Source organism: Tigriopus californicus, chromosome 9, assembly GCF_007210705.1.
Source record: "Tigriopus californicus strain San Diego chromosome 9, Tcal_SD_v2.1, whole genome shotgun sequence".
NCBI lineage: Eukaryota > Metazoa > Arthropoda > Copepoda > Harpacticoida > Harpacticidae > Tigriopus > Tigriopus californicus.
Window position 1 is genome coordinate 11,299,107 of NC_081448.1, and position 16,203 is coordinate 11,315,309.

General features: G+C 41.8%; 2 protein-coding genes across 3 annotated transcripts in view; one reads left to right on the top strand and one right to left on the bottom strand.

Annotated features, from left to right (window-relative positions):
* The first annotated feature begins 3,568 nt into the window (after positions 1–3,568).
* On the top strand, positions 3,569–7,563 carry LOC131886146 (uncharacterized). 2 transcript variants are annotated; one of them, XM_059234402.1, is made up of 4 exons: positions 3,569–4,102; positions 4,688–5,013; positions 5,080–5,264; positions 6,689–7,563. In XM_059234402.1, the coding sequence occupies exons 1-4, from the start codon at positions 3,956–3,958 to the stop codon at positions 7,369–7,371; spliced, it is 1,341 nt and encodes a 446-aa protein (XP_059090385.1). In that variant the 5' UTR covers positions 3,569–3,955; the 3' UTR covers positions 7,372–7,563. The 2 variants fall into 2 exon arrangements, with proteins under 2 accessions (XP_059090385.1, XP_059090386.1); XM_059234403.1 differs by having other exon boundaries at positions 3,983–4,102; positions 4,600–5,013.
* Positions 7,513–16,203, bottom strand: part of LOC131886145 (teneurin-m-like) — a 61,775-nt gene continuing 53,084 nt past the window's right edge. The window contains exons 22-25 of the mRNA XM_059234401.1: positions 14,117–14,261; positions 11,886–13,496; positions 11,207–11,378; positions 7,513–9,195 (exon numbers count right to left, since the gene is read on the bottom strand). Coding sequence (XP_059090384.1) covers positions 8,291–9,195; positions 11,207–11,378; positions 11,886–13,496; positions 14,117–14,261 — 2,833 coding nt within the window. The 3' untranslated portion in view covers positions 7,513–8,290. The remainder of the gene's footprint in view (positions 9,196–11,206; positions 11,379–11,885; positions 13,497–14,116; positions 14,262–16,203) is intronic.

Sequence of the window (16,203 nt, forward strand, 5' to 3'; positions counted from 1 at the left end):
TTTCTGTCGTTTCTCAAAATGTAATATTAGTGAGAGTATGAAGTAGAATGCAACGGTTTGGATGAACAATATCAAATTGAATTTGGTCCTCTCAACGATTACTTTATAAAGGTTTTATAGTGTGTTTTGATACGATTTTGATCTTTTTAGAGGTACAACCCCAAAGTATTTCCTTGGAACTTACCGCCTTATATACAGTACCAAGATAGTACAAATTCAATACAATTTTACAAAGGCCAGTTGAAGTTATTTGAAACAATTTTTCACTTACGAATCAAAGGTCACTTTGGGATTTTAGTGTCGCATTAGTTTTGAATTGCCTCTACTACCAACTGCTTGTCAAAAACGCAGGGTGCAACATGTATTTATAGTCAATGCGAAAACACATAATCATGGTTCAATATTGTTAAAAAGCAAAAGATCAAAAGGCATTCTCACTCGTCCATTTATTGGATGCTAGGACTCTATTCGACAATTCACTTCTTGCATTTCGTTCGCCATGAGGCACTAAGAAATAAAAAATAGATAAGATTATACAATAGTATTACAAAATGGAATAAAAAATGGCTCCCCTCAAATATTCGTAGGTAGTATTTAGTATTTAGTATGTAGGCGTTGATAAAGTAGCATCCTTAAAGTAAGACTTAGACCATTTTTTGATCAAATTGCCTGATCAAACCCATAGTCAAGGGCTATCCAAATCTGCCAACTCTAATTCGTTGGTAGATCAAATATCATATGAATATAGAATTAATACCTTTCCCGTCTTGAGCTTCTGGGGATTCCATTCCCGGTAGCGTTAGGGAAGTCTAAGAAATTGTAAAGTGGAAGCCGCACTTATCAACAAAACATGCTTTTTGAAACCTTGTTTCGTCTCAAGGCGAGAAAATGAGCAAATTGTTATCATTGTAAGTTTCAATCTTCAAAGGTAAAAGTTAAGGCCCATCCATTTGTAAGTAACCTAAAGGTTGAGGAGCGGCTCCTGCACACCCACCACAATTCATTCTTTTTATCCAGCTATGATAAAAGTGAGCTGTTTCAACCGAAACAAATTTCATTCTCAATGATGAATTTGGGACGTCAAACTATGGATCTGTTTTTAGATTTGCGAGATGTCAAACTTTGGTGTCGTCGACAATTTTTGATATAAACTGTGGTCTCGTCAGATCTATATTTTCTTGGTTAGTTGCAATAGTTGCCCTTGTCTCTGATTGCATATTGTGCCCAACATGACGTTAACCATTTTGTCAAAGTTAAGCGAGCCAATAATTTGGATGGTAGATAGATAGTCCATGCCAGAGATGAAAACTTACGTAAACAACTACAATAAGTAATTTTCCATATGCCCATAAATTTGCTTCTGGGATATACTCTAGCTGATGCTCTTAAGATTGAGCGCTCAAAGTGAAAATGAAAACTTGACAAGCGTTATGTATGCTTCGTACAATGTGCAAGAATGCTAAGTTCATGATGTTCATGCTTGTTCTTGTCCAGAGGTACTTATTTACTCAATCGATTAAAAAACACCAAGGGTCGAAGTTCATCTGGGCGTTCTTTGATTCGTCATTCATCTCTCTATAACAACCATGCATGTTACACAACATATACGCTGACTGTTGGGGGGTACAATAAGAATATGGATTTTTCTCTGAAATATGCCTAATGTAGCAAATTATCGACGTGGAAGTGAAAACCAAATCACATTTTCGACGCATGTCTTTGAAAATGGGCTTCTGTAACACATGGTTTTTAAAATTTCCTACTCGGGTTGTTTTAGGATCAAGTGGGAAGAATTTTAGGATTGTAATTTTTTCTCTTGAGTATGTTTTTCTCACAGGCTGCAGGGAATTTAATCCCCAGTACTATTACTATAAAAGGTTATTATTCGTCTCTTTATTCCCTTTTTAATCTTGATACGATACTTTATCTACCATAAAATTTGTTTTGGTCCAGGGGTGTAGGGTTGATCTGGAATGCTACTTAAAAATCTGTCCGAGTCTGACTCGAAAGATGCTAACAGATCAACAAAGCCATAGTATTCTCTACTAATATTAGAGGGAAGGAATTCTCTGCGCATTGTACAGTCTAATCTTTTTTAATCTCTCCCATTACGAGAACTCTCTCACACCTTCTATGTTCCTAGTAAAACATCTTTAGACCTGCTCGCTCTTTTGCAAACCTGCTGAACTCATGGGAGCCCAAATGGGAGAGGCAAATTTAAGGTGTGGCTGGACAATCAGTTTGTACAGAGTTCGCATCGTGATACTATCTCTAGACTTAAATATGCGATATGTCAACCACATGTTTGAAAAGCTTTGCCAACTTTCAGCTGGATATGCACATCGAACTTTCCATTATCTTGGAGAACTACACGTATATCCTACCTGGACGAGACTTGCTGAATATCTTGCCTTCTACTAGCGTAGAGGTTAAGGGCGTCTACCCAAAGGTCAATAAACGGAATTTCTTTCCGTTCAAGGCCATATTATTCTTGGCGACCCAAGAGTAGATTTGATCCAAGTCTTTTGCTAAGCTACTGGAATTTTTGTTACCTAAAAGTTTACAAATTTTGAAACTGATGCAAAGAATGGCTTTCAATGTAAAAACGATTACTACTGGTGTTGATCACCCTTGCGTCACCAAGAAACAAATCGATCTCCTCTTAATTTTGGTCCATTATTTTTCATTTTTTGCATAAAATTAAGGTTAAAAGTGCCAGTAAAGAAATATCTTCATAAGTATCCGTTGATGTTTGGGTGCTTGAGTAAATTGGTTTATGTTGGTAAGAAAAGGTCAATGATTTTGTCAAAAGTCGAAATGGAACGGTGCCCAGCGAAACTTGAAGACAAAATTACAACTTCCTTGGCACCCTTTCAAACCTGGTAGCAAATGAAGTTATGGAAAGCATTATTTGATTCATTCATTTTACCCATATGTAAGGCCAAGTTCGTTTTCAAATTACCTTTAGGTAAATCTAGGTAGATGGGTGTGAGTTAGCGACTAAAAGCTTTTCTATTCAAAGTTAATATTTGATGGGCGCCCATCTTAGTTGCTCTTAGGGACGTTCAGCGAGGAAATATTAGAATTGCACCTGACACATTACTTCCTTGTATATTATTCTTTATGATTATTCAGCTCTTCGCTAAATTCGTTCATTCATGTTACAAGTGGTGAATACACCTTTGAAATAAGTCCATAAATGTCGAAACCTGGGTGATCTAATCGATTCTTGAAAAGTGGTCTTGAATAATTAACTACTTTACGGGCTACAAATCCATCAAACAGAAAAGCATCAAGTAACAGATTAAGTAATAAATCATCTATAAAAAGCTTCAGATCACTGTCAGACGAATGCATCAAAGATGGTCACATAAAACGGGTTCCTTTTAACAAAAAAAAATCTATGGTACAACAAAACAACATCGATGTACAAAAGAAAGTATAACCAATGAAATGAGTTTGAGATGACTGAGGGAACTATTAATTACCAATAGAAAGTTTACAAACTGTTTTAAACAATCAGACGTGGTGTCATAATGAGCTAATTGTCGCAAATAGAAGTAGAATTAAAAGGCGAGTTGGACATTGAGTGGGGACAAAGTCCTCTTGAGGTTGCGTTTTGGCAAGCTAAATCTTGCGTAGCCAAAACAGGCCTGCCAGGCCCAGTGTCTGCAGTGGATGACACTGGGATAGCTGCTCAAGATCTAGGCCTTTCCTTTCATGCCAAGCCCAACCTCTGGCTCACCTTAGCCAAGGGAGAGCGAACCAAAAATGGGTTTGTTTTTGTTTTGATGCTCGAGTCCCAAACCTGTTTCATCCATCAGAACCTCCAGAACACCTAAAAGGGCTCTGGGTAGTTTGCGCGTGCAGATGTGCGCATCATCTTAGGCCATATCAATCACTTGTGGAAGATATCTCTTCCAAAGGGATGGTGTGATTTCCCCCTAGTATAAACATGGAAAACTATGTGCATCAAATTGGCGAATTTAGGCCGAAACACTTCAAGCATAAAGATTTCGAAGACGTTCGCGACATTCTCAAGGGAGAATTAGACGAGCACACCCAAAACTTGAGCCGACTTGAAGCTGAGAGAAGGCGGAAGGTAAGACATCATGATATGCATTTACTACCAAATAACTTTGATTACCCAAAAACAAAGACATTAGATATATTAAAGCAATTGTCTCAGAAACATCATTTTATCAAAAAAAATCTTAATATTCTTAGGAAAAAACATTCCCTCAAGTTCCAAGCTCCACCCTGTCTTGGCAAAAAAGCATAAAGACGAAAAAGACTTCCTGATTTTCCCTAAGCAGGAACCAAGAAACCCTGAAAAGTTTTAAATCAAGCAAATGAAACTTTTTAAAACACCCCTCAAAACTCCAAAATCTGGGAGAATACCCCAGATTTTGCTGCCCTACAAGGAAGTAGAAAAAAAGACACGGAACGAAAACTGTCCAAAATATGGAACGAAGTAATCACAAGAAAGGAACCAAAAAAACATTAAAAATGGTGGAAAAGGTTGAAACATGAGAAAATTACCCCAACCGTTTTGTTCTGCCAAAACATTCCTTTAAAACGTATAATGTTTTTTTTCAGTTTTACCCTTTATGATGGTCTTGTGATGATAACTTGAAAACAATTATAGTTCTTCTACAACACGTATCCCGCTTTATTCTCACTTTAGTTAAACGAGGACTTCGATCAGGCAGGATGGTTTTCCAAGATTCGCATTATTTTTTTACTCATCCTCATCAAGGAAATCATCACGGGAGTAATCTACCCTACCGTGGACATGGCCATCGATATTACAACAGCATCAACCCATTTTGCATTCAATGATGTGGGTTGGGGAGCCCTTACTTTAACTTTTGTCTTTATCCCCGGATTTGTGTGCGCAATTGCCATTGCGGTACGAGGAATCAAGCAAGAATACACGTGGAAGCGATTGATCAACTATTCCATAGTAATAGTTCTCCTACCAGTACTATATCCCGTCATTCAAGTCATGGTGTAAGCGAATTGTTGAAAAACACCTTTTTATAACTTGCCACCAAAAATTTCTATTTCATGAAATAGGAATACATACATGGTGTACCTTATGATCATTCGGAGAAGCCGAGAGATCTTCAAGATCATGGGACATGATGTCAAACAATTCAAGTCCTTGGAGGGCTTCTTGGAATCCGGACCCCAGTTCGTTCTTCAGAGTTACATTTTGCTTTTGGGCAAAGATAAAAATTCATACACCAATCAAGAAGAATGTAAGTTGATAAATGATTACTCTAATATCGTTTTCATTGGAAGGGTATAGCTCCCTCTGTTCGGACAAACAAACGTAAAAGCTAAGAGATTTCGCTCTAAAACGCTTTATCAAGGTATTATTTGCTGAACAACTTATTGCTTATGCATTGTGACACAATGAATACTTATATCACTATCACTTCCAGGGCAGTAGTAACGAAATTACAAGTAACAAAACTACAGTAGTACGTTCCTTTTTTCGAAAAAGGAAGTGTAATCCCATTACATTTCAAAATGATGTAATTGTAGCGACCCAAAAAACCGCTCCTGAGTGGCTCTTAATTTCTCGTTTCTCCCTTGGCAACTGAGGAAACTTGAAGCTTTTAAGCTATTAAGCGAATAAACAATATCAATGCTCATTAGCGTGACATGTTGGCAGGAAAACATAAATTTTAGGACTGTTTGATACAAAAATACACATTGATTTAGAAAGGTATGGTCTTGATGAGGCAAAACTCCTGAAATATTTTGGCATTTAAAATTTTAGTAAAAGTAATTGTTACGAGTAACGCCATTAATGCATTAACATTACCACTAACACCCCTGATCTCTTCTGGAAAACATTTCAACTCTTTGCAACGGCAAATTTTATACCTTTTGCTTGATAATGCATCAACACTTTTACGATCCTCATTTCCAATTAGATTTTATTTTGTATTTGGGATGTTAGGGTTGGAGGGGTGAACCTCGCCCGGCCAGCGAAGCTAGCCATCGCATCATCCGTATAAAGTTCCGATCGGCAGTGTCGTAGTCCGTATCAGATTGGTTCTCCGTCTGTGGGTGTGGTTAGCGCCTAAAAGTTTCCTTAAGAAGGTCGGGGAGGAGAATCGAACCTGGTACCCTCTCAAACTAGGAAATTGTGCTAACGACTGCACCATGCGCTATACCATAAGAAATGTGTTTTTAAAGCTTTGATCATTGATTTAAAAATTAGACTTGCTTTCATCAATGCTAAACAACTACAAGTAATATAATCTATCCAGAAATAACGGATGAAAATCTTCATATGACGCAAAACTCTAAAATCGTTTACTCAACGTCAATAGGTGACTAGTTGATAATGCGAGTAAAGTAGCTTAAAATTCATGATCATTAATGGCTATTAGGCACGTTTCTAGAGATTCTTGTGTTTACTGTAACCCTGTTGCTATGAAACCCCAACATAAATTCAAATTGCTCAATTTTGGGGGAATTTCTTCAAATAAAAATCAACCTTGAGACTGTATTTTACGTTTCACAAACATAATATGTGGGTTTTCACCACGAAAATAAGGGTCCTTTACTAAACTCAGAGCTCTTCAAGGTTGTTTGTTCGAATCTACAGTAAACGCCCATTAATGATCTGTATGAACTTAATCATTTCAATGATCCATTTTTCCTTCAGTTCGGATCCTTACATTGACCTTCTCGATCGTGTTATCGTTCATATCCTTGTCTAAGACCGGATTTAACGTAAATGTTCCTGACGAGGATCCAAAACGAACGTCGATCCAATACAAGAAAAATGCCAAATTCTTCCCCTTGACTTCCATTGTTTTCCACGCGGTCTGCGTTTTGTTCAGGGTGACGTGCCTGTCATATTTTTTCGCCACAATCCGTGTCTGGACGATACTCCTCATCGCGGTGACCATTTTGACCAACTATCTCCTATTCCTAAAGTGTGGAGGCTCGCAAACTATCTCGATCCTGCTAGGAATGGTCTCAGTATTTATGCCTAATGGATATCTACTCTACAACTTTGCCGCCACCTTCCCCGTGGATCTTCCTTTTGAAGGCACTCGCAATTTCTTGCTTTACCACATGCTCTCTACAACCGGTTACTTTTGTGCTTGTATCATTGGGATCTTCTTAGGTGGAGCTACCAATTCGAGTTACTTGAACTTCAACATTCCGGATGACTCCGTGCTTGATAATTTTGGGGTGCAAGTAATTTTGAACGTTGGTCTATTAGTGTTGGCCGTGCTTTCTTTGGTGTTCGGGTACATCCATTGGCGAGTTAGTATCGTACCTCTGTATCAAGCACCTAGATCAGATTCTCATGGGGTCACGACTATCCGAATTCCATAGAACGTCAGTATTGTAGCCTGTGTTAAATCCGAGTATTTCTAGCTTTTTTGGTATCTTAATCGGGTATGGTCAAAGAATTTTTGTGCCAAAAACAATAATGAATAATTATCTCGTGCCATGCATTAAAAGTGTTTTCAAAAATAAATCAATAGTGACTAACAGGTTTATTTATGATGGCCTGTTTTCAACTGACATGGATCAATCATTCTTCACATGACAGATGAAAAACCTCGACAAAAGGGTTATGACATTATTAATGCGATAGAGTTATGATAATAGGTGGGAGGACGTTTTCGAGAAATTTGGTTTAGTTTAGAAATCATTTTGGGGTAATGAATGATGGTCTTTGACTTCTAATTCATTCCAACAGAGCTAAAGTATGGCTTGTTCCAACATTTAGGTAGAAAAAAGGGTGGAATCGCGTTTGAAATGAGACATCAAGAGAAAAGCAAGATTTGATCAAAGACATGAAAATCAGGGGTTGTATCACAGAAGTATTTAAATGTTCCAAGAGCCATTTAGAACATGATGAGTGTGAACGATCTTATCCCATTTGAACACGCACCGAATTGCTCATTTCTGGGGTTTCTGAGAGTTCTCCTTGGTATCCAAATGAATATACTTATCACAGCCTGTTGAAAGTGGAATAGTGGGAGGAGGAGGAGGAGGAGGAGACAGATCATCTTTGTCTAGTCTTTTTTGAACACGAGTTCCACCACATATTTTGATCGTGTGCCGCCTGTTTTCCACTTTTTTCCTTCTTCTTGTTCCAACTCATCTGGGAGGAATTCAAGGTCCTTTTGTTGTGAGAGGAACAGCATTCTTTCTTTGGAGTCCTGTTTTGGGGGCCTGTTTGATCATCACAGATACACCCACACACTCATGCACTCGGTGAATGACTCTCTGAAGATGTTTTCCCTCATGCCTTCCGGACAAATTGAACATTTTCGAGGTCATTGGCAAGCTCGGGATATTGTCGGACATCTCGCTTATAGGCCACATCGTAGCCTTCGGCGAATCCTTTGTTTAAAATCTGACTTCGCTCGCGATCACTCCAAGGTTTATGACCGGAGACAAAAGGAGGGAAATTGGAACTTTGTTTGGACAACGAGTCCCGCTCATGGATCCAGGCTCTTCGGGTCATGGTTTTCAAAGAATGTCTCAAGAGCCGCATCTTCTCGACCTCGGCCAAGGTTCCATACCGAACGTTGATCACGGTTTTGCTCAAATGGACCTTGACATCCAGGATCTTGGAATTGTCCGTTTGAGACTCGTGCATCGTCAGATTGACCTCTTTGGGTCCCAATCGACGAAGTTGCACGATATCCTCCGAGGACTTCCAAATTGGGTTCTTGACGAAAAAATAGGAATCCTCGCCCGCATGCGATACCATGGTGAAATCCACGAGCGTAGCGTCATTCAGCACCGTGGCGAACACATCCGCAGTCACCTCATTGGCCTTCTTCGGGCACATATTGATCCGAACCCGATCCCGCCCCTCTCGACTCAATACCACAAATTTGCCCAGGGCGGATCCTTCCCGAGTAATCTTCAAGTCCAGGTCTTCCATTTCGGGCTGAGAGATCAATGGTGAAGGACGGACAGCCCAGAGGCGATGAAATGAGGCGTGGACAGTTCGAAATTGTTGTTCGGCTCCAACGGCCACTGAAAAAGTAGGCCACGATAAATGTTGGAACGGTTGGGAACTCTGAATGGGCTTTTCGCTGGCCTTGCTGTGGATTAGCCGGTTGATGTTGTCTTCATCCAGAGTAGGAAATGCATTATGGAGATGGCTTCGTATGAAATTTAGAGCCTCTTTTGGATCTGGAAATCAATAAAATCTTCATTGAGAATGACTGTCAAATTGCATTGGTCTCAAACGTGGACGGCAGTTATAACTGTCTCTGTCCCAAGTTTCTGGCTTTGGCGAGATAGAATGGAGATTATCTAAGGTCACTGAAACGGTTCCAGCAGTCTTCCCACCCTTGAAAGGTTAGAGCATCATGATGCCAAGGACAATAGATGACTGGCTAAGCTCAGGTGCTGACTCAACATATCATCTAAGATCGTCAATGGGCTTGAAGAAGAGCGCCGAAGGAAGAATTCCCAATCCTTGGTCGTGGTTCCAAAAAGCCATCTTCGTGGCTCATTCACGGATCCAAAGGAAGTGGCTTGCCGTGAAATTCGATTTGCTAGCGAAATGCAATTTATACTTTGTGCTCGTCCAATAGCTTCGCTCAATGGAAAAGACATTTTCGCGTCGGGCTAAATCAAGTCTGGGACAATGGAATCATCAAGACGTATTTGATAGAGGATCCACAAGATCAGATTCCCCAGCTAGTTGTTGGATGAACATTGGAAGATGTTAGGTCGACGACTCGACCAAAAATGTGTGAGAAATGCCCGTCATTTGGGGATGAAGGACTTCAAGGGACAAGGAAAGGAAGTCTGAGTCATCAGATAAATTTCATAATGTGTATTGCAATTTCTTCGTGCCAAATTTTGAAAGCGAAGGTGTTGGGCCCATCCAAAGAAGGAAGGGTCCCTCAATAGACTTCTGAGTAGGAGGAAAAAACCCATAAACGCGATAGCGGGGAAATTAATGCCTCCCCCATCTTGTGCTGACGTTTCACACACCCAAAAAGCTACCTTTGCCAGTTCAACTTGGCGAAGAAATTCTTTTCATTCACTGAGTTCCATTAAAGACTCGGTCCAAAACCGTTTTTTTCACATTGGCAAGCGCACTTGTCTCATGATTATTTCCAAAATGAAGGACTGACAGAGAGGAAATCCCGGAGGATTGATTTCGTTAGAAAAGGATGGAATTTCCGTCCTAATTGGTGACCTTGGAAAATGGCAAACAAACTAATTGAGATGCCTGGAACAAGGTATCATTAAGAACAGAGGTCTCTGCTGCCAGACTCATGTTTCGCAAATTTAGAAGCTACTCCACCTACAGAGCGACAAAAAACGGCCTCATATTACATAGGACCAGTTCCAAGGAAGCCCTCTGCTCGGGTTTAGAGTACCAAAATGAGAAGGGTCGCTTTTGGAGCCCTTGAGACTATTACCTTTACAGTACTTTAATTAGCTGGACATTTGTAAGGGTAATACTCACATTAGGGTGCAAACATATGACAAGAATGATCAAAAGTATCTTCCTTTGGTCTTCTTACTACGTACTACGTACATGACATTCTCACGTTTCGTTGGTCATTTGGAACGGTTGGATCTCTTGGACAAACTTTTTGCTGGAGTAAATTTGGAGGCTGGTAATCCTCCAGGAATTTGTTGTTGGGTCTCAGAAACGAAGGAACGAACTTGGCAGTCAACTTGTCGCTCTGGCGAACAAATTAGGAACAAGGCCCTCCTTCTTCTTCTTCTCTTCTCTTGTACGTAGAAAAGGATCTCGCCCTGTTTTGGACCATTTTCCAGGTATGTTTGCCATTTATCACTTCCGAATTACCCACTGAGCTCCATTCAAACCTAATTGAATTGAAGCCTACCAACGCGGGCGATTGAAGTTTTTCTCTTGTAATTCCACGGATCCACTTCCTTTCAAGGCCTCATTCTTTTGTCGGACTGAGTGTTTCAATTGAATTAAGTCCCTTCAAATACCCCTTGCCGTGGCTTTTCGTCGATGCAGTAGACATGCGGTCTACATAGGTCTGCCTTATATGAGCAATAACTGAGGCACCAACAGAGAGTCGGAGTAAACGTGGATCCTAATCTATTTACAGAGCACTAAGTGGTCGTCAAAAACAAGACAAACGAAAAGAAACGAGGTAGTCTGCAAATGCCGACAAGACATATGAAGCAAACCAGGTCTTCTTACCTGTGCGGATGGAATTCGATCTTGAATTAATCGGATCATTGCCTGGATATCGATAGAGGCTTTGCCAGTGGGTTGGATCGAAGATGCTCTGTCGGTTCAGAATCTCGTTCCACGCCATCGGAGTCAAAAATGTCCCAGTTTCTGGATCGTAAGGGCGACTCCCACTAGGATCCTAGAGAACATGGGGGGTAGAAAGAAATTCACGTATGAGAATGCAAATCGAGCCAATAACAATACAATAACTACTGACTACCTCGGCCGAGTGAGTTGGAACCAGAAAGGCAATTTCTGTACATAACTGAGTTCCAGGAAGGCAAGGGGGAGGAATATTGTTTACTTTCAAGGATCTGGTCCAGTTTTGGTGCACTGGGACCAGCTCCAGCGTACAAGTGGAGATGCAATCAAGAAAGGAAGTGGGATGGGAGAATCGGAATAAGAAACGGACCCTGTCAAATTCAATTTTGTGGATGTTCTACTAGTCATAAAAGTCTTTCCCCTTTTTCTTTTGCTTTTCATTCCGTGATCCTAAGTCATTGTACTAAGGAAAACGACTCTGAAGGCAATTGTTCCAAATGTTAGTCATGGCCATTCTGACAATTGTTGAATGGAACAAGGGGGATCTGTGCCACTTTGAAGCGTTTCTCCAACTTGATATCCGTAGATGTATAAACCTGCTCACCTGCATATGGACCAAGCCTAATTCAGGATCAACGAGACCTCCGCGGAACCCAAGTGGGAGGAGTGCTGAATAAATATGGTCCTGGTCGGGATCTTCATCCCAACCCGAGGTCGTTTCAGAGATGATCTGTCCATAGGGAGATCTTCTTATTTCCCTAACAATCTGACCAGTCGGAGACACGTACAGGAAAGGGGATCCGTTCCAGTCCGATACGATGTAGAGGCTCTTCTGACCCACTTGAGCAAAAATCAAACGATCTTGATTGTCGTACAACAATGAACTGAGAACGCCTTCGCGTGGGCGGTAGGCGTGGGTGATGAGGTGATCCTTCTCTCGATGGGCATAGAAATATTGGGTGACATTTCCCAGGTTGTCAGATCGGGAGACGAGCCGTCCCTTGTAATCGTAGTTCAGGGTTACTTGGACCCCTTTGATGGTCTCGGCTTTGATCAGGAGATTCCTTGCGTTGAAAAGGAGAGCGTGGCCATTCTGATTGGTAGCGATGCGTCCAACATCGTCGTATCGGTAGAAAGATCCATCCAAGCGGGCTATTCTGTTAAAGTCATCGTAAAATAGCGAATGCTTCACCATACTGGAGGAAGTTGAGGCCGAGATGGATTCAAGATTGCCTTGTGGGTCATACACATATTGCCACTCCCAATCATCTCGGAATCCATTGGCATCACTCACTTTGAAGAGTTGGCCATCGTCGTCGTAAGCAAATCCGAGAATGCGGTTAAACTCTCCAGTTTCTCTTTGTAGTCTAATCGATGCTGACGCCAGTTTAGCTGGATGGCACAGATCAAAGGTTAGGTCGGCACTGTAGACCTGCTTCCCATTAACAACGAGGCTTTCCGAGGTCGAGGTTCGCCGGAATGAGGCCACGGCATCGGTGATAGAGGTCTCATTTAAATGGTGCATTTGTAAGAAGAATTGTCCGATTTGGCGACGCGAGTGCTTGGCACTCAAACCCCAAATGTGCCAAACGAACATTTCTGGCAACGCCTGAGCCCCAATCCGTCCTTGAATGATCGGTTCGTTCCAGTTGAGACCGTATTCATATTCAAATTTCCCGCCGGCCAACGCCGTCTCCGCCCCAAACACAATCCTTTTCTCCTGAAGTACAACTCTCTGTTGTTGATGGCGTTGTCCCATCTCCAATTCCTTCACTCGAATCTCTTCCAGTTCCGTCTCCGACATGGAAAAATCTCCATCATCGACTCTGTGTTCAATCTTGCTGGCATATGCCTTGGGGCCATACTCGAAAGTGGTCTGTTCCTGGCCTGATATCACGGCTCTCAGACGACCGTCCGGACTGTACTGGAATAGCCTCAGTCCATTATTGCCCGGAGGGCGAATCTTCATTATTTTCCCATCTGACTCATGCCAGTACACAACCAAGGGTTCCATCGATCCGGGAGGCTGATGATAAAGCTTCACATGGCCAAACCCAAACTGGAGGGCGAATGAATGACTAGGGGACTCCACTGGAGGTGATGTGTCCGATTGACCTTGGGGAGCCACAGTAGGGAGTGTGATCCTAGACAAGCCACCCATCTGATCGTACTCGTAACTAAAAATTCGACCCGAGGGGAGAATGACATCTCGGGGCTGAAACCGGAAGAAACACATGGGATAAGGTCATCGAAATCAACCAGTTCACTTGCTCAATAAGAGGGCTCGGATATTATGGAAAACTTAAATGTGTCTCACTTTCTTTTACATGTGAACCCTCTCTGTAATGGTGTGCAATTATTCGAGACATAGAGCATTGAGGGGTCTCAATCTATCTTCGGTAAAAACATGGGGCAAAGTTGTCTCGACTTTTTTGTGACGTCTCCCTCGCAAAAAGGCAAAACGAAAGGGAAATGGTTGCCTTGAAGTTGTCTGTTCCCGGAAAGCAAATCAATTCCGTCTGACGTTTCACCTAAGTCGCTTCTAAAAGCCTTAACCCAATTAGAATGGCATCAAATACGACATTTCTTCTTGGCCAAGGGCAGTCGAGGCCAATATCTGGATTGCAAATGAGATTTTGCACCAACGACCTCGTCTTCGGCTGTGTGAAGGTCTTTCTCCCTCTCTTTCCTCCTTGGTCCAATAATTAACGCAACTTTGGTCGGCCATACTACACTGTAAACTCGCTCTTTCCCTCCGCCGACTTTCCTCATACGTAGTCCCAAAGCCTCGAAACCCAGAGTGAGCTTTATGGTATCATGGTGGTGTGGTCTTACCATGTTGGCATTGGTTCCATAGTTGAACTTTTTGGCTGCTCTCTGTTGGCAAGTTTGGCTTTGGCTGATCCGACCGTTGCGTTGATCGTAGGCTTTGGATTCGATTTGGCGACCATCGCAATTCAGTTGAGATGGACGATGGATCCTGGAAGACACACAAGAGGGAACAAGCATGATGAACCTGCATCTCCTGGAGGGTTGAAGTCTTTCAAGCACACTCGAACCGATTGGAAATGGGAAGGTTATTGGAACTACAATCGGAACAGGGTCGTGGCTGGTATAGTCAATTTAGATCAACCTAGTATTGGATGGATAATTTTTGTTCCCAAACAGGTGTCATGTTACGCATTTTCTCCAGAGCTGACCCAAAAAGTCATCGAGTTCGGGGGGAGGAAAGAGGAAAGTAACGGATCGAGGGACATTATCCGAGAGTTTTTATTTGATGAGGTTGAGGGAGAGGGCAATTTTTTAGGGAATCCTGCAGACAGTACATTACTCGAGTCTCCAGGGGGGAAGGCAGGAGAAAAGAGGGGGGATCCTCTCTGAATTCCCCTTCCCCTCATTCTCAACCCAACATTCAAGAACATGTGCCCAATGCAAGAAACCAGACTAACCCACAGAAAATGCATGAAAAAACTGCCAGAAAAGAAAAGGAACAAGTCTTCCAAAGGACTGTGTCACCGAAAACCTCTCCTCGGGCTGAATTTCTAATACAGACTTTTACATGAGGCGGAAACTCTCTACAGGGAGGAAATTCTGTTTGGAGGCCATTGAAAACGGAGGAAAGAGTTGAACGTTGGCAAAAATCCCATCTGTCATGCTTGATGGTAATCTGGGAAATTGACTGTCTGCTACTTCTGGGTCTTTCTGTCTGTCTGAGCGGTCCTAATACGCTCCACGTACGGAAACGGCGTGGAACAACCAGTTGGATCATGGTTGATGGTATTCCTGCAATCCCTTCGAAGACCTGTCAAGTTCCAGTTGATCCCTACAAAATGGGACACAATGCTACAAGGGCCATGATAAATATGAGACAAAGTGAGGGACATATTTTAAACCTGACCATTCGACCGTTTGGATTCATCTGAAGAGAACTTTGATGTTTCACAATACGTTCGCTCCCCTCGGATTTTGGATGCATTTTAGATGAAAGAGCCACCACGCCTGAGCAACGAATGAAAACAGCTGGAGCCAATCTTTGTGGCCCAAAGCAATAAGGCCTTTTCTTAGCATTGCTCTTGCAATTTTGCAGTTTTTTGTTGTTCCATAACCATTGTTTTCTTTTGCCTCCGGCTTGGCTCACTCAAATCTGACAAAAAATACACTGCAGTCCTACAACTTGAATCTACGTATGCTCGTATTTGGAATGTCCAGTTTAATAAGAAATTGTTTCATCTTAGACAATGTGTCTTTTAGTTGGTCATTGCCCCAGATTTCGATCAAAATGGCCAATTTCTCAATTGTCCCGAAAATCGCAGCCTATCAGGGGTCTTTATTCGACTTTATCTGTATCTGGCCAAAGAATCCTCAAACAAAGCCATTCTGGTGGTGATAAAAGGACTTGGAAAAAAGCACCATCTCCCAGTTCCCACCCTAAATACTGCCCTTTTAGAGAGGGAGGGAACAAATGTTCTGGACTTGGAACACAGAAGCAGCAGAAACAAGACCAATGGGGTGGTCTTGGTGGTGCAAAGTGCATACAGGGGACTATCCACAGTCCCACAACGGATAACTGGAGCAAGCTAGTGGAGCTGTAAAACTAGGCGCAAAAGACAACAAAAATAGTGCTTGGGAAAAGGAAACAGACTTGGTGGATTCTAAAGCCGGTGATATGGCTATTGCTAGTCTCAGCATATAAGAGGAACCAACTAACTAAACATGGGCTATATCAACGACGTTTCTTTTCAGTGTCCAGATTAAGCCATACTTTTTCTCATCTGGTCCTCAGTTTTTTCCTACGTAAGGAACCGGACAGCTATATCAATCAGAGATAAAATTTCAATCTGCTTTTTGTTCCCTCCTACAAAGGATCTCAATTGGACCACTGAAGAGTGAAAAGCCGGGCAGAGAACAGACATTGGGCTTGT

Coding starts and splice junctions, on each gene's coding strand:
- LOC131886146 (XM_059234402.1), top strand. CDS start 3,956: ATGGAAAACTATGTGCATCAAATTGGCGAATTTAGGCCGAAACACTTC. Junction 4,103..4,687: donor AAGCTGAGAGAAGGCGGAAG/GTAAGACATCAT, acceptor TTCTCACTTTAG/TTAAACGAGGACTTCGATCA. Junction 5,014..5,079: donor CCCGTCATTCAAGTCATGGT/GTAAGCGAATTG, acceptor TTCATGAAATAG/GAATACATACATGGTGTACC.